This window comes from Megascapheus bottae, chromosome 2 (assembly GCF_031878675.1).
Source record: "Megascapheus bottae isolate mThoBot1 chromosome 2, mThoBot2.hap1, whole genome shotgun sequence".
Classification (NCBI taxonomy): Eukaryota; Metazoa; Chordata; class Mammalia; order Rodentia; family Geomyidae; genus Megascapheus; species Megascapheus bottae.
The window spans coordinates 75101380-75125456 of NC_143510.1; the positions used below are offsets into that span (position 1 = coordinate 75101380).

Consider the following 24077-nt stretch of genomic DNA (forward strand, 5'->3'; position numbering starts at 1 on the left):
TCCCCAGGACTGGCAAAAAAATACTCATTACCTAACTTTAACTCCTCTGTAGATCACATACACAATAACAATAAAAATAAATAATAATAAAGTATATTTACCATTAAGCTTTTATACAATTATAACTATAATAACAGTAAAAAATCTGTCTGCACCATGATGTCACATTTTCAGTAATAATGAAAATGAATAGGATCTTAGCATGTGCCATTTTATTTCATGTTAAAGGAGCCATTTATCCTATGAATCACAGGGGATGTGGTATTCTGTTTTGGTTCCTTGTGAAAATTATAAGAAATGAAAAAAAGAACTTGATTAAATATGCAACATATTGCTTGCTCTCAATTTTTATAGTGTCTTGGTTCACAATCCAGAGAAAACTTCAAAGATGATGCTGAACATGGCAGGCAAAATAGTTTTTATTGTAGGCAATTATTGAAACTGCATATTTAGCTGTATGCATAGTAAAGTCATGTGGGAAAAGTATCCACAATATGGTTAAGTTTCCAGTATTTAGCTTTCATTCTTTTTTTGTAAATTTTATTAATTATATATTTTAGCAATGACATGAACAAGATTTTTGCCAAGTTATAAAAATGAGGGCTTTCTTGGAAGTTACTTGTAGTTTCCAAGCTGAATGGCCGAACGCACATACACACATCGGAAAGTAGATGGCCGGATCTCCCAGTATTTGACAGGGTTGCTGAAAAGGCTCACTCCTGAATAAGAAGCCTTCTTGGTGTTGTATCCGGGAGGACAGAAGTCATTTAGTCCCACGACAGAGATGTTGTTGTTATGCAGATACACAACCTACAACATGAAAGAACGAAGAATGCTTTCCCCCCCCCCCCCGGAATATGCTAAGGCTTTCCTAAAAATGTTTTTAAAAGACTTTCGGCCTCTAGTGTGTATATGTGTTGTGTGTGTGTGTTCCCCTGCCTTACTATTCCCCATCTCAGAAATTTGTATGTGGTTTATTCTAATGTCTCAGGATATCAACATTATCATTCACTTGACCTCTTGTTCTCATGAACACTCTCTACCAGATGGATCCTCAAATCCTTCAAAATGTACACATTCCCCAGTTTGTCTCCTCCTGTCTGCTCCTCAGTCTTGGCCCAAGACACCAATGATTGAAACTGTTCCTTTTTCTTAACTGGCCTCTCAAAGATCTATAGTTTTATTTGACATCGGAAAACAATTCTTTCTAAAGGTAAATCAAATGCAACTTTTGAACGAACAGTGATGTCATTTTACAAAGAAAGTGAACATCTCCTTTGCCCTGCACTCCAATGGGTTTCCTAATTCATGCTGAAAAATCTCAAGTTCTCACAATTGTCTTTTTTGTTGTTGTTGGGGTTTTTTGCCACTCCTAGGCTTGAGCTCAGGGCCTGAGCACTGTCCTTGGACTTTCTCAAGGCTAGCACTCTACCACTTGAGCCTCAGCACCACTTCCAGCTTTTTTGTTATGTATGTGGGGTACTGAGGAATCGAACCTGGGTCTTTGTGCATGTTAGGCAAGCACTCTACCACTAGGCCAAACTCCTGGCCCCCTCACAATTGTCTTTTATTGCCTACTTAGTTTGACATCCTTTTGTCCTAACCACATCTCCTTCTCAAACCAAGCATCTGAAAAACGTGCTGTTCTTTTCATGCCCAAAATGTGGTCCCCATTAGCTTGTCATTCGCAGGCTTCCTCCTGGTGAAACAATCTCTTCTGTCATCTGCAACGTTTACTGCCTCTTGTCCTGAATTTCTTCGCAGATCATCCTAATCTGCCACTCTCTGCCCAAATATATTCCTTTATTTTTATTCATAGAAATGATCACCAGGTGATATATTATACTTTAAGTTGTTTTTAATGTTTTTACTACCATGTTCATTACACAGTTAAGATTTTATTGTTACATTTCTGCATGTTTATAATGTGTTTCAATCCATTTTGTTTCTCTCTCTCTCTCTCTCTCTCTCTCTCTCTCTCTCTCTCTCTCTCTCTCTCTCCCTCCTCCCCCCTCCCTTCCTCCTCCCTCCCTTTCTCCCCCCTTCCCGCCTTACTCCTCCTCCTTGCTTTCCTAGAACAAGTTGTTGATATGGAGCACGGCCCTACTTTAATTTGTTCATACCTATATTTTCCCTGATTACTAAAATATAAACTACCCTGCTCTGAAAAAGATATTTTAGCTTCAAGGATTATAGTACATTCAAAAATACAATGCCAATTTTAAAAATTAAGAGACTAAACAAGACCAAAGTAAATACCTATATGGACATATTAAAAGTATGTCTTTGATGGGCTGGGAGTCTGGCCTAGTGGTACAGTGCTTGCCTAGCATGAACGAAGACCTGGGTTCGATTCCTCAGTACCCCACATATATAGCAAAAAGCTGGAAGTGGTGCTGAGGCTCAAGTGGTAGAGTGCTAGCCTTGAGAAAGTCCAAGGACAGTGCTCAAGCCCTGAGTCCAAGCCCAGGACTGGCAAAATAAATAAATAAATAAATAAATGCATGTATGTATGTATGTCTTTGAGCAATATATAAAGTATTGTATTATATCATATCCATTCTTGTATTGAAACTCCAATCCTAGTATGTTTGGGCTCTTTGGATGGTGACTGGGCTATGAGAGAAGGGGTTTATTATGTGTAGGGGATTATTTATTTCCTTTACAGGAAGCCAGAGAAATAGCTAGTTTTTTTTTTCCAATCTGAGAATAAAGCATGATGTTGACATTCAGGATTTTGGAATCGTGCTTTCACTAGCACCCAGTCATGGCTACCCTGGTCTCAGACTTCTCATCTCCAGAGAACTATGGGAGATAAACATTAGTACTTTTAGCCACCCAGTTTATAGTATTGTATTATGACAGCCTGGCTGGCTATGACACTGCACAAATAATCACTAGCATCCCAGAAAGGAGTGTAACTGGATATTTCTCTCAATGCACAGTGGGATTGTGTTACCTGAATGTACTTATGCTCTGCAAGGCCACCAGGGACTCTGATGAGCTTGTTGTTGTCCAAGTGGAGCTCCCTCAGGTGAGGAGTGTGGGCCAGAGAACCATTGTCCACAGTGGAGATGCTGTTAAAACTCAGCCCCAACCTGCAACCAAAAGCAGAAGGCTCAGGTGTGTGTGATTAAGCAAGTACATAGAAAAGACATTCTGCGGCATGGCACCCCTGGTTTCCTGTGCTTAAAATGCATTTACAACCTCCCTGAACTTAGGCACAGGCTGTTTTTCAATAATCTTAGGTTAGATGGGTGTATTTCCAATGCTCTGTTCTCTGACTTCTTGAAAAATCTCAGTCTTTCCATTAGAATAGTGACTGCCATTTAGTTTACTCACTTCTACCAGAGCTTCTCATGATGAGTGTCTAGCTGCATGTAATGAATATAATAACTCTTCTGAGAGGTGACTAAAGGAAATGATTGCTTTGGAAATGAATGAATTGTGCATTTATCATATAAGCAAATACATAGAAAACTAAAGATACAATGTTCCAGAAAGAAGGGTTAAACAGAATGAGCATGTTCTATCATTTTGAAAGTGTTCTGGGAGGGGTAACAATATCCAACAAGAAATGTACAGTTACATGTGTAACTGTAACCCCTCTGCACATCACCATGACAAAATTAAATAAAAAAGAAAGAAAAGTGTTCCTGGGTGCTATTCACAGTTATTCTCAAAATCTTTCTGGTGCCTACTGCTCTGGCCTCTAGCTTAGCGCTATGATTCAGATTCCTTTGACAAAGACTTGGGCTCATCCTTTTAAATAAAATAACATGAGGTTTCTGAGGCTGTGATATCCAGGAATGGAAATGGGCTTAGAAATGATTAACATGACTACATTTGTTCATCATCAAACCATAAGCAGTCAAGATGTCATGCCAAAAAGGCAGAAGAGACTGGAAATGGGAAATGCTACATTACATATCTTTTTGGTCTTCCCTTTTTCCTCACATATACAAGGATATACTTTATCTTCATTTCTCTATGATGACATTCACAGACAAACATGGATCAGTCAATTCAGCAGTAATACCTTAGCAGGAGGATTCTCTGTGAAATCGTTGAGAAATGTGCACATATTAAGAACAGAATATTCCTTGAATATTCTGTCTCTTCCCTTTATTACTTCACCAAATTGCAAATATAATGAGATCTAAATGAAGTGCTAAAGCAGATACTACTGACTGATCAGTTATAAAGTTAAGAAGGCCCACAAAGCCAGGTGCAGGAATCTGAAATCTTAGTGTTTCAGTTCAAAGCCAGCCAGGGCAGGAAAGTCCATGAGACTCTTATCTCCAATTAATCACTAGAAAACCAGTGCTGTGGCTCAAATTGGTAGAGCACTAGCTTTGAGCTGAAGAGCTCAGGGACAGCACCCAGAGTCCTATGATTGACAAAATAAAAGGGGGGGGCACAAAAGTAACTTTGCTCTACATTAAATTTCAGAGATTTATTTTAAATATTTCAAGAATAGGAGGTAGATAATTTCATTGTAATCACTGTAATAGTAGCCTGATAGAATAGCCGATATTTCTATACCCTAATATCCTCTGTTTTAATATGTATGCAAATTTAGGATACTATAGAATAATTTCTTAATTTTCTGTTTTGTGCTATTAACTTAGAATATGCTGAGAGAACATATTCAGTTAAAATTTGGTTTCACTAAACAGCTCCTTACATAAGATCTAAAAAATACAATTTTTGCAAACATGGAAGCTGATCTTGTACATACGGTGTATTATTTATTTGTTTATTAATTTTGCGAGTCCTGGGGCTTGAACTCAGGTCCCGGGCACTGTCCTTGATCTTTCTCAAGGCTAGAACTCTACTACTTGAGCAACAGCACCACTTCTGACTATTTTTGTGTATGTAATACCCAGGAGTCAAAAACAGGGCTTTGTGCATGCTAGGCAAGCACTCTACTACTAGGCCACATTCCAGGCCCCTAGTATGGACATTATTCACGATCTGTTTAAGAAATAATTAGATAATCTGAAATTTGTCCCAAGGAAATAGATGTTATAAAATTAAATCAAATCAATCATTGTGTTTCTAACTCCAAGCATGTACACACTAGTTATATGTAGTCATTGTCCTCACAAAAAGTACTAAAAGAATTCTATTACTTAGCCAGATTATTCAGTCCTTTCAAACTAGACGCATCAACTTTGTTGATTATGTTGCCATCCAGATGTAATTCAGTAAGGGAAGGAGGAAGACCTAAAATTTAGAAATACAAAATGCAAAATTATCCAAGAAACATCATAAGCAAAAGACATAGAGTTAGTTACTTGAGTCTTTGAATGAGTTTCAAAGACTTTCATTAACTTTTAAAATCACATAAATTTTTTAAAAAAATTTCAGTTTGTCATGTTCCTCATTCCTTTTTTAATTAAAGAATTTATTAACATTGATTTTTACATCATATTTCAAATGACGTATTTAACAAACAAGTATTCAAGAAGGGAATCTCTATATACAATCATTGGCACTTAGCTTTTAGAACTTAATTAAAATTAGGCTGAGGGTTTGTATGTCATAAAACATGTCTATAGAATCATAAATTTTTATGTCTATGTAGTCATGTTTATATTTCCAATATCATGTCCATAGCATTGGGTAACCAAATATTGAGTCCTCACTCTTCCACTGTTTAGATCTAATAGCCACATATTAAGTATACCATGCACATTTTGTTCTGTACTTATTTGAACGTATTCTTTCCTACTTATCTCCTTGATGGAATTAAGAAAAATCATGGACTGTTTATCATTTCAATAAGCTTTTGTCATGGCAATTATACAACTGAAGTAAAATCCTGAAGTTCATAATCTTTGGATAAAATATATAATATAAAACAAAGAGATGAGCATTGGAACTCATATTGAGTGAATTACATATAAATTAAACCTATGTAGAAAAAAATTATCCAGGTATTTCATTTATATCACTAATCACTGACACTGATATACTGTCCTGGTATTTAGACTTCATCACTTTTTCCACAAAAAAACATCAGCAATGTGGAAGAGCTAAAATTTACTTGAATCTATTCTGTCAGGACCATGTCTTAATCAAGAAGTGCATGTGATCTAGAGCTGCCATCTGCAGAGCACCTGGGAGAATCATTTCAAATCCAGAGTACCTACTAAACCTCTCAATAATACTGTCTGAATGTCTGAGATTTCCAGAGATTTAATAATATCAATCTAAAAGTTAAAACATTTTCATTTCCTTTGCACATCTGAGAATGTATTGTGTTTTTCTGGGGTTTTAAAGCAACATGCTGTTTCACTTAAAAAAAAATACCCAGAACTACAAAGAACATGTAAGAAATTGTTTCCACATAAAACGAACATCTGACTAGCAGAAAGTTTTGGTTCTTTGTAATAGTTGGTAAGAAATTTTCAGTCTGGTTCACTATATGATGTCAATATTTTTATTTAGTGAAATAATTTTGTATATATTGAGTGTGAAAACTATTATACATCTTCCTGGGAGAATGTTGTAAAATCAAGATTCTCTAGCAATAAACTTTTACTTTATGCTCCAAAAGCGTGGCCTAGTGGTAGAGTGTTGTCTAGCATGCACAAAACTTTGGGTTCGATTCTTTGTTACCACATACACACACAAAAAAGTAAAGCTGGAAGTGGTGCTATGGCTCGTGATAGAGTGCTAACCTTGAAAAAGTCCAAGGACAGTGTCCAGGCCCTGAATTCAAGCCCCAGAATTGGCAAAGCAAAACAAATCAAAGCTTGCATATTTAGTATGTCTCAAGCAATTAATTATCATTAATCAACCATTAATTAGGACAATTACTGATAGCTTAGACTCAAGCAAACAGATTCCAAAATCTATATTCTACAGAGATCAGAGATAAGAAAGTGTGATAGGGCCCTTATTCCAGATAATAACAGTTGGAAACAACTCACCAAGGCTTTGGATGTTCAAAGTAAGATTTGGTTCAAGTTCATACATATTTCATGTTCTTTCTTTTCCCCCCTAAATTACCAAGGAACTAATATTGTTATTTTAATCTAGCAATACTAAGAGCTGCTCCTATACATGCTAGCTAAGGGCCTGTTGTATAAATAGCTATGACTTTTTATGATATCATAATTAATAATTTAAACTCCTTTTTCCATTAGGCTACATCCTAGAAGAGGCTTTATAAAAAAAAAAAGTCCATCAATTTTTTGGCCAGGCACACTGTGGCTCAAATGGTAGAGTACTATCCTTGAGCAAAGGAAGCTCAGGGACAGTGCCTGGGCCCCAGAGTTCAAGCTACAGGATGAGCAAAAAAATAAATAATAGCTTATTGATCAATTTTTACCACATGTCTGGATGGCCCAGTAATCAGACAGTCTCTGAAGAACCAGTTCTAAAACTAGAGAATTCATTGGACATAACGTTGTCCACATTGATTTCAATTTAAATTTCCATAACAAACAAAAAACTTTCCATGACAAAACAAAACATTAAGCAAAACTTGTTTAGTGCTTAATATTTGGGTTTAGATTTTCTGCAAAATTTTGGATAAGTTTTTGTTACCTTGAGGGATGGTGGTTATGTTGGTATCGGCAATACGGATATAAGACAGCTTCTTCATTCCCTGGAATGCTCCATTTTCAATTCCTGAACTCTTCAGTGGGTTGGTGCCCAGTTCTACAAATGAAATGAATGCAAGGCATTTAGACAGATTCTAGGGCATTATAAGAAAGAGTAGTGTCTATGTCATCAGAGATTCTGGAATGCAATTCGATTAAACAACATCTAGACTGACACACTCATGAGAAGAAAAGTGCATACTCTTCAGAAGAATCACAAAATGGAATAAAAATTTGCTTCCTAAAATAAACAAAACCAGTTGTGGTGCTACATGCTTGGAAACCTAGCTTCTAATTCTAGCAGCAGCTGGAAGCAGATGGATCACACACATTCAGGTGGACCCTGTCTCCAAATGTAAATAATGAACAGATAAAATGATTTATGAAAAGATAGCCTCATCATGTCTTCATTTGCCTGGGAAATAAGTCAGGTTAAAATAAGTGCCATTACTTTTCTAACATACTTTAAACACGTGGTCAGAGAAAGCACAGCTAGCATTTTATTATCCAATTATAGAAGTATTTTAAACTACATGTTCAGCAACTATAAAGCATTACAACACATTATTTAAAGCAAATAATATATGGTTGCTAAGAACACAAATCTCCACTAAATAAAGTATCCCCCAAATACTTCTCATAAGACTACTGAAGTCCATTCTACCTTCTGCATTTAGCACAGAGTGACTTCAGTCATGGAGTTTTCTCTGTGTTCTCAGATCCTCAAGGTCAAGGAGATAATCAGCATTGTAAGGAATAGAATCCCATTTCTCCTGGTCTTAATCTCTATAGCCCTTAGGCACACTGGCTCCAGGTCATTCACCTTCTTGCAGCTAACGCTTACTTGAAATCTCTCAAGGTGAACCTTCAATCCTGGTCTTCAAGTTATAAGAATATCTGTACCTATGACAATCATCTGGTTCAATCCATTGAACACAGATTTTCGCACTTTGGTGATCTCGTTCTCATGGGCACGAAGCTCCTGAAGAGTTTTGGGCATTTTTTCTGGCAATTCCTTCAGACGATTCTTGGACAGATAAAGTCGCTCAAGTTTCACCAGAGGAGTAAAGGCTCCAGGACTGATTTTACTAATTTTGTTGTTGACAAGAATCAATGTCTGTAGGCAGCAAAAAGAAAAATGTTTCTGAGACTGAAAACATTCTACCTGTCTAGAAGTATTCTTATAAACATACATACATATATACATATATACTTATATGCAGTACATTCATTCTATTCATAGAACAAACAGTAACTTGGTAAATTACAGGAAATTATAGAAACCAACAGAAATGTGGTTTATTTTTGTGTATGTATATATAAAACTATGCATATGTATATTATAAATAGATAAATATAGAACACAATAAACAATCCTAAATGCTGGAATTAATATAAAATAACCCACGAAACCTATAACCAGAATCACAAAATTTCATCTCCCCTTTTGTTTTCAGGCACCAAGATTCCTCTTCATTGATGGTTATCACAATTTGTCATGAAAAAGTAGTGACAACTTATACTATGCCAGACAGGCAAGAAATTAAAATTTTACTACTATGGCCTAAAAGAAAAAAATAGTATCTTTTCCCAAAACTTTTATCCAGACTACTACTACTTACAATTTTAGTTGTTGTTTTCTTTGCATTTATGACTTTAAATATTAAATAATTTAAATTTTGTTATATTTATTACTTTTTTAATGAAAGACATTACATATTCCTAAATGCTTTATATTTGTTTAAATTTTTATAATTCTTAACACTTGGCTTAGATGTAGTCACGCTGACATGAAAATATTAATAGATTTTTATGTCTTGGAATTTTTCCCTTTGTATAACAAATATATTAATGGTTTTGATAATTTTCTGATTTGTATCTGAGTTCTCCTAATGTAAGAAATTTCTTCTAACCAGGTGTGGGTGGCTCATGCCTGTAACCCTAGCTACTCAGGAGGCTGGGGTCTGGGGATTGCAGTTCAAAGCCAGGCCAAGGAGAAAAGTCCCATGAGACTCTCTCTTATCTCTAACCACTAGAAAACTGGGAGTGGCACTGTGGCTCCAAGTGGTAGAGCACTAGCCTTGGCAAAAGAGGTCAGGTACAGCATCCATGCCCAGAGTTCAAGCTCTATGACCACCCAAAAATATTACTTCTAGTTTATTATTACTAGGACAACAGATATTGATAAGTGTATTTGTGGACTACTTTATTCCTTTATTCTGTCTCTACATATTTTTTTTTCCAGAATGGGGCCTTGAACTCTAGACCTGAGCACTGTTCATGGGCTTTCTCAAGGCTAGAGCTCTATCACTTGAGCAAAGCACCACTTCCAGCTTTTTCTACATATGTGATGCCAAGGAATCAAACCTGGGTCTTCGTGCATGCTAGGCATTCTACCACTAGGCCAAACTCCCGGCCTGTTTCTACATATTTTAACAGATTTATATCCAGTTTATTATTTTAGTTTAACTTTATCAACTTTTCTAAAGGGATTTACAATCATTTATTAAGGTTTAAGGATTTTGGTTTTTTGAGCCAGGCGCAGTGGCTCTCTCCTATAATCCTCGCTACTCAGGAGGCTGAGATTTGAGGATCAAGGTTCAAAGCCATCCTGGGCACAAAAAGTCTTGAGACTCTTATCTCCAATTAACCTCTAGAAAATGGGAAGTGGGGCTTGGCCTAAGGGTAGGGCAGTAGCCTTGAGTTGAAGAGCTCAGGGACAGCTCCCAGGCCTAGTTCAAGCCCCATGATCCACAAAAAAAAAAAAAAAAAAAAAAAAAAAAAAAGAATTTTGTTTTGATTTTTGGGGTTTTGTTTGTTTGTTTGTTTTTGGCCAATCATGAGGCTTGAGCTATAGGCCTGGATGCTGTCCCTGTCCTTTTGTTCAAGGCTAGTGCTCTACCACATGAGCCACAGCACCATTTCCAGCTTTTTATGTGATTAAATAGATATGAGCCTAACAGACTTTCCTGTGCAGACTGGGTACCACCCTCCTGAGTATCTAGGAGTAGAGGTGTCAGCCACCAGTACCTGGCAGAATTTTTTTTGTGTATGTGTGGGTCGTGGGGCTTGAACTGGGCCTGGAGCTTGGGTGCTGTCTCTGAGCTCTTCAGCTCAAAGCTACTGCCCTACCCCTGGGCCTGGGCATTGTCCCTGAGCTCTTCAGTTCAAGGCTACCACCCTACCCTTGAGCCTTCCCATTTTCTAGAGGTTAATTGTAGATAAGAGTCTCTGGGCCTTTGGTGCCCAGGCTGGCTTTGAAATTTGATCCTCAGATCTCAGCCTCCTGAGTAGCTAAGATTACAGGTGAAAGCCACTGTGCCCAGAAGAGGAAATTTGTATTTTAACTTAGACATATTTTTGTAGGTATGTCAATGAAGAAAGGCAAGGTAGGAATTAGGATAGTCAGCCTTTGATAATTTTCTATCTCAGAAATGAAATGTTTTCTGAATAACTAGTCCATGTAGATTCTCATGTAGTTCACATTATTTGATGTGATTATTTGATAGATTATTATCAAGTGTAGTATCTTGCATCTACTCATTGCTTCTTTAGTATAAATTTCAGAGTGATTCTAATGAATACTAACAGAAAATTTGAATGCTTCTGCTGGTGAAGATACTACATAGGAAATTAATAGTAGCAAAGAGGAAAATCAGTGAAAGCCAGGACCAGGAAGCAAAGAGTAAGCCAGTGCACGGCAGTTGCAGAAGTTTCATGATACATTCAAAAGAAATCTCCCTGGAGGAAAGTGCTGAACAACTGATATAGTTGCTTGGAATGTGGTTTGAAACTCCTGCTTGATTATCTGTTAAATGCTGGAATCTGACTTTTCACATCAGGTACATTTTCCCCAAAGTCTCTGTCAGGCCAGTTCTGAGGGACTTCTTAGTTACTCTTATATTTACAGGAACTTCTTATGGCACATGGTTCAAGCTGACTGCTCCCAACTAAGCATGTCTTCGTTGTGTGACTTTGAGAAAACAACTAAACCCTCTATTTCCTGTGTTTCCTCATCAGTGAAAAGGAGTTATGAACAAGAATAAGAATGGTTGTGAGGATTAAAAAACATAATGTATCTAAGGTATTAAGAGTCATTCTCAACTCATCATTCTTACTAATACTGGTTGTTCAACAAATATTTATTTCTGTTCAGTTATTGGGAATGTTTTAATTTTTAACTTAAAAATCATTTCTTTATTATGTCTACTTACTTGTAATTCAAAAGAAATGTGTTACACATTGGCATTTACCCCATTATATTTTCTTTCTTAGTTTTTAAAAATAGTTTTAATTTCTTTAAGCAGTTGTACAAAGAAGTTGCCATGAACGGAACAGGTTATGAATACTATACCTCTTGATCATTTTCTATTATTTTATAGATCAAGTTCATACGTTTTCTACTCCTTCTAAAAAACTACTGAGGCAGTAAGTTACAGATTTGTAAATAAATTGTTTTTGGAGAAGATTCTATGTTTTGTTTTAGTTTTTGTTTTCTGTGTATGTAGTACCAAGGGGTCAAACTCAGGGCTTCGTGCATGCTAAGTGAACCCTCTGCCGCTAGGACTCTCTCTCAGCCCCTTTGTTTTCTGTTTTATCTTTCCTCTTGTAATTCCTAGATGAAGTTATGATTCTTGTTTAATAAGAAGGATGAAAAGGATCACAAATGAAAGTCTAAGCTTAAGCAACCCCCATTGCTTCTTCCTATGTATGCTTGAAGTAGAGAGAAAAATAACCAAGATGGCAGCTGCTTAGAAACACACAAGGAGAAAGGAAATGAAAGAACACCTTATCACCAATATTAGATTTAGAGAGAATGCACTGAAAGACACGAAGAGCTTTATAAATTATTCAGATTATACTCAAATATCTGTAAAGTTGAGATAGGAGTGCAAAAAGTTCACTTATTACACAATAGCATTAAAGTACACTTATGCAACTGGAATGGAGCTTTTAACATGCATTATTTTTGTGAAATTGATGGCACTTGCGTCACTAGTGTCTTTTTACACTTATTTTAATGATAGTTTAAGAGTGCATGAAAATGCTTCTTGCCTTAAGCCCCAGCCCACTACCACACAAACCGTAAGCTGAAGGTGGATTAGGACAAATCAATATGCTAATTGTCGCATTTACTTATACTCATTTGTGTTTTAAACTACTTCATTTAGAATGTTTAATCTTTACTTGTGATGTGAACTTGATTTTTTTTTATGTCCAATGTAGAACAGACACTCCATTTAATTTTATAGAAGGTTGCCTTAGAAGTTTTAACTGTATTAGATTGGATGGGATCATTCTCTCTTTATTGTACGACCCTTTGCATTCTACCATTACAAGCACCCTTTGTCCTATCTGGATCTCCCATGTGTTTTGGGATGCCGATCTCCACAACCTACTCTCAAGAATGTTTCCCCTTAAGAGATATTCGTAGGAAATTTGGAGGAAGAATAACGTCTCCTCAGATCTCCAGTGACAATAACTCTTAACACCTTCAGGTTCTTGGGCCTTGTGAATCTGGATGCCTGGATGCTTTACAGTGATTTGTTGGTTCCCATAGTCCTTGACAAAAAAAAATGTCCTGCTCTAAAGTCTTTTTCTGGGTGTTCCATGTTTTTTTCTGATGTACTGCTGTCCAGTGGACTGGACATTATTGTCAGGCAGAGATGAGTGGAAACATTGCTAATGTATGCACCCATGTGTTTGTATGTATAGGTGTGCCTAGAATTATACTTACTAAACAGTATGTGGATGGTTAATCCTTTTTTTCTTGGTACCCAGAGAATTGGGGAAATAATTATTTGTGAATTTAGATCATTCATACCCTCCTTAGGGAATGAATGAAAGAAAACAAGTGAAATGAAATAATACTATGATTATTGTATTTTGTAATTCATGCCAGTATTAAAGTTCAATCTGATTGAGAATTACATCTATTCTTCAATGGGTAAAACCATGGAAGGGGATTAAAACTATGGAGATTTTTTTTGAAGTAGATAATGAAGACGTGCGGGAGAGGAGCAAGAATATTGGACAGATATTTCATGGCCAATTAAGATGACGTTCTGCTCACTCATCCTCACTAAGAAGAGAATTTAACACTTGGAGGCTCATTGACAAACAAGTACTTTTGGGTTTACATCAGCTATGAGTTGAAAAATGTTTGTTATAAATAAATGAATAAGCTAATCGTTCTTACGTGAAGGTTCTTGAGGTTCTTAAAGTCCCCATCTTTGATTTCAGTTATTTGGTTGTTTTGCAGATCCAGTAGTGTTGTATCTGGGGGAAGGTCTTTGGGCACTGAATTCAAACCTAGCATAAGCACAAATGAAATGGAGATTCAGTTAAAAAGAATACAGGACTTCAGAATCACAAAGGGCTTTTGTTGATGTTCTGGGGTCTGAAGTTTTAGAGATGAACTCTCTTCATCAATTAGTGGGCTACTGGGAATAAATAGATAATAAATGTGGGTACCCAGATTTGTCTCTTGTATATTAATATATTCTCCTCCAGCTATTTCCCCAAGAATGGTATACTAGGGTCACAAAATAAGACTGGTTTGGAGATCCTTCTTTTATTCCTTCCACTATCCCACTCCACCAACCCCCCATTCCTCCATACAGTGTTGTTTTTTTTTTTTTCTATAAAGCAACTAAGTAGTTTCTCCAAACATTATTCACTTCATTCCTAGATGATGGGAATATAATAGTAACAAGTATAGTTTTCTCCTGAATATAACTCATAGAAATTATAATTTAATCTGTAGTTTTCAATGAGAAGTAAAATTATGACAAAGCATAATAATTTCCCTGTTCAAAAAGTACTAGTCCACATTTTTTCCAGTAAGCATCTATCAATGAACTAAATGGTTATCATATTTCAACTATCTTTCACTAAAAGTAGAAAAAATGTAAAATTTCTTATTTCTGTTGTTTCTGTTCACAAATTATTACTCTAATGACAATGGAGAAAGTATTATTTCTTTAATGGTTACTATCTCAAAAAATTTCCGTATTAGAAAGCAGGTGATTCTGAATCCATAGCTATATGCTACAGAAATGTCAAGCTCATCACAGGAATGGCTTCCCTAGAAATAGCAAGAGTGAAGTGTTGTCAGCAATAAACAGCAAACCACCAGAACAGCTAGTTTGTAGGAGGATATTTAATGGCACTATGCAATCATAATTACTGCCATTTTCAGAAATGTCAATTTACTAATTGCATGCAATTAGAAGGAACAGACTTCTGCCAAATCTTTGAAAATTCATGTTATCCAACCAAGTAAAGATATAATTTCCTTTCATTTGGAATAGTTACCACCCACATCTCATTATTACATCTTTTTCTTTATATGTTAGTCTTAATTTCCATTTATGCTTACTTAAAAACTGAAATTCTAGGTATGTACATTCTTATTTTCAATGTCATGTGGCAATGAATATATCAGCTATGGAAGGAAAGAATGATGTGTCTGCATAGCTGACAATTTTGATCATATTGTCATCCTATAATTTTATAATAATAAAAATTACTTAAGGTGAATTATACGCTTTCATTCTGAAGACTTAACATAAAAAATACCATCTTCAGATTTGTGATTTTTGTAGTTGAATTCTTGGAGAACTCTTTCAATGATTAAAATAATAATCCTATCACATGTTCTGAATCAATGAGAAATACGCCTTTGAACAACTTCATCTCATTATTGATAGTATACATTATAGCTTTAAAGATTATCTGCAAAATTTAAAATGATATCATATATTTCTCAAAACCCTGATATGACAAGTAGTACAATAATTTATTGCAACCAATTAATTTTTAGAAAATGTTTCCTGATAAATCCTTCTGGCTATGAATATGATTTCCTTTGCTGCCTTACCTTTTGTATCCCCCAAAAGGATATTATGACAACATACCCCTAAAATGTTACATATTTTAATACTTAGACAGGGCATCTGGCTATTAATTAACATCTTAAAAGATAAAGATGGCCTGACACTGGTGATTCCCCAGGAGGCCACTTAGGAGGCTAAGATCTGAGGCTCATGGTTCAAAGCCAACCTGGATAGGAAAGTGAGATTCTTATCTACAAAAACTCAGAAGTGGAGCTGTGGCTCAAGTGACAGCCATAAGTGAAAAGTGTTCAGGGACAGCATCTAGGCCCTAAGTTCAAGCCCTAGGACTGGCAACAAAGAATAAATGAATGAACAGATATTTAAATGAATAAATAGATGCAAATTATAATGGCAAATTCCCTCATTAATGTCACAGTTAAAAGGATCCATAAATATCCTGTGGTTCCATGAAGACTCTATAATGAGATGTATCAGTTTCTATCAACAGGTAAACTGGTTAGATTTGATTTTAAAAAGTATACACCACACATACACACTTTTGTATGTTATTTATGACACCATTCCTCCCTGTTCCCACATCTTTTCCTGCTTTTAAATGCATCTTCTGTTAAAACTGATTTTGTAGCAGGTAGCAGATTGCTGTCAGTTTGGGGTTTGTTTTTTTTTTTAAGGTTTGGATTTTAGGCTTTTTAAGAAATGAACTTGTTCAACATTCTAATATAGTTACATGCCCCAGAAATCAGGGAATTCTTTAGCTAATTACAATCCCGTTTTGTATAAATAAACGTAAAAGTACACAGAAGTCACATGGCTTACCAAGTTGTCTTATGGCTAACAAAGTTATCCCTTGCATAATACTGAGTTTTGGTCCTAGCTATTTATTTTTGTTCACACAATGTATGTTTTATGGAAAACCCCACCCAGTGATTTCTTCCTACTTTTGTTCTAACAATACTTTGACGCTTACAAGTTATCCTTTGTCCTCTATAAATAACCATCCCTGCACCTTAGATAACAGTGATCTCCTACCTCCCAACCCTTTAGAGAATATACACTTGCGAGCTTGTGATAAACCACCCTATATTTTCAGTGGTTTGTTTGTTTGTTCCTGCAAGTCCAGGGTAAGCACAGACCCCTGCTTTCCATACAAGTATTTCTCTGCTTTGCACACTGATATCTTTCTGGTTGATTCATTGGGAAAAGAATCACACAGCCTTGTGGTCCTATGTTAAAAAGTTTAGGAGATTTGTGTTAAAATCTCTCCAGCTTCTGCTTTTATTGGAGATGCTTTCCTCAAAAATATTTTATTTGAGACCAAGAGTTTGGCCTAGGGGTAAAGTGCTTGCATAGCATGCACAAAGACCCTGGTTGGATTCCTTGGTACCACATACATAGAAAAAGTCAGAAGTAGTGTTGTGGCTCAAGTAGAAGAGCTCTATCCTTGAGGAAAGCCCAAGGACAGTGCTTAGGCCCTAAGTTCAAGCCCCAGGACTGGCAAATATATATATATATATATATATATATATATATATATATATGTTTGTATTGTATTTGAGCTCAGTGCCAGTGGATCACACCTTGAATCCTAGATAATCACTGTTAGAAGCCAACCTATAAGATTCTCATCTCCAATATGAGATAACCAAGGTACAGCAAAAGAGATGAGAGATAACATAGTACCTTAAGAACAACAATCATTCATTATATGGCTTATGTTTCTATAGTCTAGAGATCCTTTCATTTAGCGTCCTACTATATGGCCTTTTGTATCAAGGTTTTGCTCTATTGCAAATCTCTGCTAGGAGAGCCCAAGGTTTCTACTGATTATGACAAATGAGGGAAACCATTGAGCCTAAGTTCCTTTGAGTCTGGCTTACTTCACTTAATATGATCTTTTCTAAGTCTTTCCATTAATCTCATATTGTTACAGTATCTCACTTTGTCACCTGATATATCAGATATATTTGTATTTGGTTATTTGAAATTGGATAGGGAAGGGGGGAAAACAAGATGAGGGGTGGGGGGGGGAAGGGAAATGGGGACCAAGACATGTGAAAGGGTATCAATGTATGGGAATTAATGCACCATCTATCTGGCAAATATCATGTAACCCTTCTATTAATTACAATAAAAATATATGAAAAAAAAAGATTCTCATCTCCAGTAAACCACTAGAAAACTGGAAGTGGTACTGTGGTTCAAAGTGTATAGCACTAACTTTGAGAAAAATGCTCAGAAACAACACCCAGGCTCTGAGTTCAAGATACAAGATCGATGGGGCCAACAATTATATTTGCCAAATTGTGTTAAATGGGCTTACCTGATTGTCTTTAAAATCCAATTCTTAAAGTAAATAAATCTCTACTTAAGATGTTACTGTAGCATTGTGTCTGCTTTTCATCTGGGAAGAGTATTGCCTTCCCCTTTCTGATTGCCCTGGTGATAACTGGGATTGTTCTACTCCCTAATTTCATCAATCTAGTGAAATGCCTTATGGAAAAAAAGGCCATGGTGTCCTGATTCCTAAAACATCTTTTTTTTTCTTTTACTATGTGGCCAAGGTCCAAATTCAGAGATTTATTCTTGTTGGTTTCAAACAAATTATACTTTTGCAATTTGGACTTCAACTTAATAAATGAGACAAGAGTGATACGCTTACTTTGGGTTTTGGCATATCACCAAAATTACATTTAGGATTCTTACCTCCCACAAAATGTTCCTGCTTTAAGCAGGATGCTTTCCATTTTTTTCTTTTTCTTTTAAAAAATGGCAAATGGATTGTGATTTGAGTTAGACCAGGCTTTAGAAACAGACTTCCCTCCTACTTCTATTCTTTTTCCAAGTATCCTTAAGACCCTGCTAACTACAAGAGTAGTAAGTGTAAAAAGACATATTCCCTCTTTACTTCCCTTCTGGTAGAGAAAGTAGATCTATGAAGAAGTAACTAAAATACATACTTAGGATTCGTATGTAATTGATTATTATAGAGTCATCAATGCTGGTATAGCTTAAATACAAAGTACAGAAATTGTTTCCAGTGTCTGAAGACTGAAGGTTTAGATAAACTAAACCTTGGGTGTTGTAGTTCCTTTTGGGTTTCCTCCTTTTATTGATGAGATTGCACAATATCTTTCTTTCTTTCTTCTTTCCTTCCTTCCTTCCTTCCTTCCTTCCTTCCTTCCTTCCTTCCTTCCTTCCTTCCTTCCTTTCCTTCCTCCCTTCCTTTCTTCCTTCTTTCTTTCTTTCTTCCTTTCTTCTTTTCTTTCCTTTTTGTCCATGTATTATGATCTTGCAATTCTTGTGAAGAGCAAAGTTGAAAGATCTACAGCTCCACGTCTTCCCAGGGAATTGCGGTCTAGCTAACCAATTTCTCTCATATCCTCCAGAGACAGGATGTTCCAAAGGAGAATGGATCACAGCTGCAATATCAGGAAGTTCCTTGATCCCACACAGCTGCCTCACTCTCCCTGCTGGGGCCAGGGAGGAAGCCTGGGCTGTCAGCTTTCAGGCATCATTAACCCTTTCAAGTCCAGAGTCTTGGTTAGCTGATCATATGTGGTCAATAATCTTATTTCACCTGAGGGCTGCACATTCTAGGCTTCTCCTCAATGACAATACGAACTTAGTCTGTGCACAGTCTTTTATCCTTTAGCATGTTGTGCATAACTCTTTCCATGCATCTGCAACTCTCAATACAGGGCACTGCAGAGCCCAGACATTGGCTAAGTAGGCTTTGAGACCAGAGGTGTTCAATAGCCTCAATTAAGTTTTCTCCACAATTAAATGGCTTTTAAAAAGTATTTCAATTCTTTTCAAATTTGATCATAGATTAAGACATAGAAAAAAACATTGTAATAGGTATTTGACTTTTAGGGGATGATCTAAATTATAATCATTGCTTACAGAAATGACTCTATAGTATGATAGTCATTACTGATGCATACTACTGGTTGTGTGAGGATGACAACTGATCGAACCAGAGTACAGAAGCAGGAGATAGAAGATACCCTTCAATATATCCAGCACATACCACTTCTGGGCATCTATCCTGAACATCATGACCCAAGATATAAGGACACCTGCTCAACTGTATTCATCTTTGCACTATTCACAAAAGCCAGGCGGTGGAAACAATCCAGATGCCTACTGCAGATGAATGGATACAGAAAATGTGGTATATAAACACAATGGAATTCTACATAGTCAACAGACAAGATAAAACAATGGCATTCTCAGGGAAGTGGATGAATCTAGAGCGAATCATGTTGAGTGAGACAAGTGAAGACCTAAGGAAAAAAAGGCGCATGGTATCCTTAATATGTGGCTATTAAATCCAAAGTGTACAAGAGCGAGGACTTAATAACTGCATACCCAATGCTATGGACATGGTAATGGAAATATAAACATAACTATATAGACATAAAAACCTATGACTCTATAGACATAATGTTTTATTTCATAAATTAATATGTTTCTATGACATACAAACCCTTAGCCTAATTTGGATTAAGTTCTAAATACTAAGTCCCAGTGATTATAAATAGAAATTCCCTTCTTGAACACTTGTTTGTTAATCTTGTCATTTAAAATATGATGTAAAAATCAACGTTAATAAATTCTTTAATAAAAAATGTAAAACAAACAAACAAAAAAACACTATCAGAGAAACCTTGGGCTCTCCTAGCAGAGATTTGCAATAGAGCAAAACCTAGATATATAAGGCCATATAGTATGACGCTAAATGAAAGGATCTCTAGGATATAGAAACAAAAGCCATATAATGAGTGATTGTTGTCCTTAATGTACTATGTTATCTCTTATCTCTTTTGCTGTCCCTTGGTTATCACATATTGTTACAGTATCTCACTTTGTTATCTGATATATTGGATATATTTGTATTTGGTTATTTGAAATTGGATAGGGAAGGGGGGAAAACAAGATGAGGGGTGGGGTGGGGGAGAGGAAAACGGGGACCAAGGCATGAGAAAGTGTATCAATGTATGTGAATTAATGCACCTTCTATCTGGCGAATATAATGTAACCCTTCTATTAATTACAATAAAAAATATATGGAAAAAAAGATATCCAGCACAGAAAACAGAGCAGCCAATCAAGATCAACATGAGGACATTTTTAAGTAACTTGACAAGAGTGAGTTACATTTGTTCATGGATAGACACTTTCTGATTATTGTTTCCATTCTGTTTATTGTTACCATATGGTGCTACCATATGGTAGCTCTAGTTTTTGCTTTTAGGGGTGTTATTGTTTTTATTTTATTTTTTGTCAGGTCTAGGGCTTGAATTCCGGGCTTGGGCGCTGTCCTTGAGCTCTTTTGCTCAAGGACAGCGCCTACTTGAGGCACAGCTCTACTGCTGGCTTTTAATGATTAATTGGAGATAAAAGTAAACCGATTTTCCTGCCTGAGGTGGTTTTGAACCATGATTCTCAGATCTCAGCCTCCTGAAGAGCTAGAAATACAGGTGTAAGCTTCTGGCACCCAGTTGTGAGCTTTATTTGTAATTTTTTGAGGACTCTCCAGACTGTTCTGCTGAGTGCACTAGTTTATACCCCCCAGTGACAGGGTGCAAGCTTTCCCTTTTCCTCACATCTTCTCCAGCACTTACTGTTAGTACTCATTTTTGATGTGTCAGTACTGGAGTTTGAACTCTGATTCTTGCACTCTGGTATGCTTATTTTTTTTCTTTCCTCACAGCTGTAATCCTATTTGTCTAATATCCTTCAACTGAAGAATGGATACAGAAAATATGATACAAACACAGATTATGCAGAAAACAACAAAAAACTAAGTTTTTCAAAGTATTGAAATTCTGTTTCGTACAAGGAGAATGGAACTGGAGATCACAGCATTCAGAGAAAACATGCACAGAGAGACACATACTACATATTTTCACTCTTACATGTCTTCACAGAATTTGAATTCAGAGAAGTTGATTGAATGGAAGTTACTAGAGGATGCAGAGAGTGGGGATAGCAGGTAAAATTCAACTAATTACTAAATTACATTTTGATAGGGGTAAGAATTTATGCTCTTACACTTTAAGTTGTCTATAAATAAAAATGATATGATGTAGATTTATAAGACTAGAAGAAAGGAAGTTTGAAGAATTGGATTTGGTCAAACTGATTTTAGCATTACATAACATACTCTTTTCAGAACATTGTATGGTACCTTGTTAACCTTCATAACTTTGACAGATCTAATTAAGAATTAAAATAAATTTTAATAAGAATGAGCTACATGTTTTCTATATCCTGGAGGTCCTTACATTTAGCGTCACACTTTATGCCCTTTTGTATCTAGATTTTGTCTTATTGTGAATCTCTGCTAGGAGAGCCCAAGATTTCTACTGATTATGACAAATGAGGGAAACCATTGTTTGAGTCTGGCTTACTTCACTTAATATGATTTTTTCTAAGTCTTTGGTAACTCATAAATTTCTTAATAGTTCTTAAATTTCTTATAGTTGTTTTTATTTTTTAAATATTATGAATGAGTGAATCATTTTATGTCTGAAAAGTTACATAAAGAAGAAAAAATACTGATTACATAAAATCTAGATTCAAATTAAAGATTAAATTGTAACAAGTTCCGCAAATAATTTGGCCATTTTCTGTAGAGATTGCTGTGTAAGTCTCCTGTACTCTAGAAAGTATAATTCTAACCACAAGTTAGAACTATTGATGAAAAAGGTCAATACATTTTTCCAAGAAAGATTTTAGTTTTCCCAAAAACTAAATCCTCATTTTTACTTTCCCACTTTTTACTGCTTATCTTTGACAATGCTGTTTTAATGCTCATTGTTTAACTTTTACCAAAATGACTTCTGATAACAATAATGACAACAAAAAATGTACCCCAGGATTTTCCAGTCAAAGATCTTGGAGTTTCCTTTGACCACATTATCCTGTTCAGTTTCGAGCTATTGCTTGCACTTCTGATATGATTTTTTAAAATCATAAAACTAGTCCAATAACTTTACCAAAGTCAGCTTTTTGAATTGTCATGGAAGCAAAATGCAAACTTCATTTAAAATAAAAGAAAACTTCAGTGAAGTAAATGTAAAAACAACTGAATTTTAGGTGACATACGTATAGAGAAGATTCTTTTAGCCATGACATGAGACAAAATAAATTTTATTTTGTTTTTATTTGCTTATTGTTTTACTTACAGTATTGGGACTGAAACCCAGGATCTTGCTAGTCAAGTGCTATATATCAGTTGAGGCACGTCCCAACCATTTTTAACTACTTTTAAAATAGAGCTTTATATTTTTGTCCAGGAATGATATTTGACCAATATCCTCGTTTCTCCATTTCTTATATAGCTGGGAATATAGGTGTGTGACAGCATGTTAAACTTGAATTCTTTTTTTTTTTTTTTGGCCAGTCCTAGAGTCTGCAAACCTAGGCATTGTCCTTGAACTTTCTCAGAGCTAGCACTCTACCTTTGAGCTATAGCACCACTTCTGGCTTTTTTTGTGTATGTGGTACCAAGGAATCGAACCCAAGGCTTCATGTATGCTAGGTAAGCCCTTTACCACTAGGTCATACTCCCAGCCCTAAACTTGAATTCTTTAAGATAGGTTCTCAACTGTTTGTATGAGCTACCCCCTCAACCACAGTTATCTTATTCTCTACCTTTTAAGTATCTGATAGAGCAAAATTTTCCTTGTACAACATTCTGAGAATGTTGGTCATTTTAGCAAATTTAGAAGAATTCTGCCTGTGTTACATATGTCAAATAGTATTTCTTCAATTATTTTTCAACTCCCTTACTTTTTTTTCCAAGAAAAGAATCCAGATTATCTCTAAATGCTTTAAAAAGTTTCTGTAGAATTTGATAGTAATCCAGTTTTTGTACCACTGAATAGATGATTTAAGAAAAGATGATAAACACCACAAGAATAGCAGATTCACAAGACTTGGTACCATATTTGTTTTTCTCATTGACTTTCCAGCATGTAGAATGTAATTGTATGTTATGTGCTCTTATCAAATTTTTGGAGTGAGTGGATGAATTGTTGAAGGAATGCATTCAGTGGGAGTAGTCAATAGCCTTTTGAAAGCCATTATATCTAATGTTTGGAAGTTTTAATTCAATACAATATATAGTCACGTAGAAGAAACAGTCTCTACTCCCTGCTAATCAGGAGGCAGGGGTAGGAAAATCATTCTCCAAGGCTGGCCCAGATAAAAGTATGAGGAAAATAAATGAAGAGCCTGAATTCAGAGGTACAATTCTTGTCCAGCAAACAAGAGGACTTCACTTCAATCTTCAGGAATGCCAAACAACCTATTACAGTCTTTTGTGCTTATTACTATTGAACGTATTTTCTGTGCTTGTCCCAGTGGCTCTATGCATTTATTTACTTTTTAGAGATTACTAACAGTTTCTTTTCCTGAAAAATATTACTAAGAAACATGTCCTGAATAAATACAGAATCATGAAAAAAGTGTCATATATGTGTGAAATTTCTTCCATATAGAAATACACAAGGCACTGTCATCCTGCGAGAAGCTTAGTTTCCATTGCAGTCAGAAAATACACCAAAGGAAAGAAAGAATGTGAATTAGCAGT

The 24077-nt window shown here is 35.8% G+C and overlaps 1 protein-coding gene across 2 annotated transcripts in view; it reads right to left on the bottom strand.

Moving 5' to 3' along the window:
* Positions 1-401: 401 nt before the first annotated feature.
* The window catches only part of Dcn (decorin), a 29222-nt gene continuing 5546 nt past the window's right edge, over positions 402-24077 (bottom strand). For both annotated transcript variants that reach the window (XM_090328377.1, XM_090328378.1), the window contains exons 3-8: positions 13816-13928; positions 8520-8733; positions 7561-7674; positions 5136-5229; positions 2960-3098; positions 402-810 (exon numbers count right to left, since the gene is read on the bottom strand). In XM_090328377.1, the coding sequence (XP_090184503.1) occupies positions 616-810; positions 2960-3098; positions 5136-5229; positions 7561-7674; positions 8520-8733; positions 13816-13928 (869 nt within the window). In that variant the 3' untranslated portion in view covers positions 402-615. The remainder of the gene's footprint in view (positions 811-2959; positions 3099-5135; positions 5230-7560; positions 7675-8519; positions 8734-13815; positions 13929-24077) is intronic.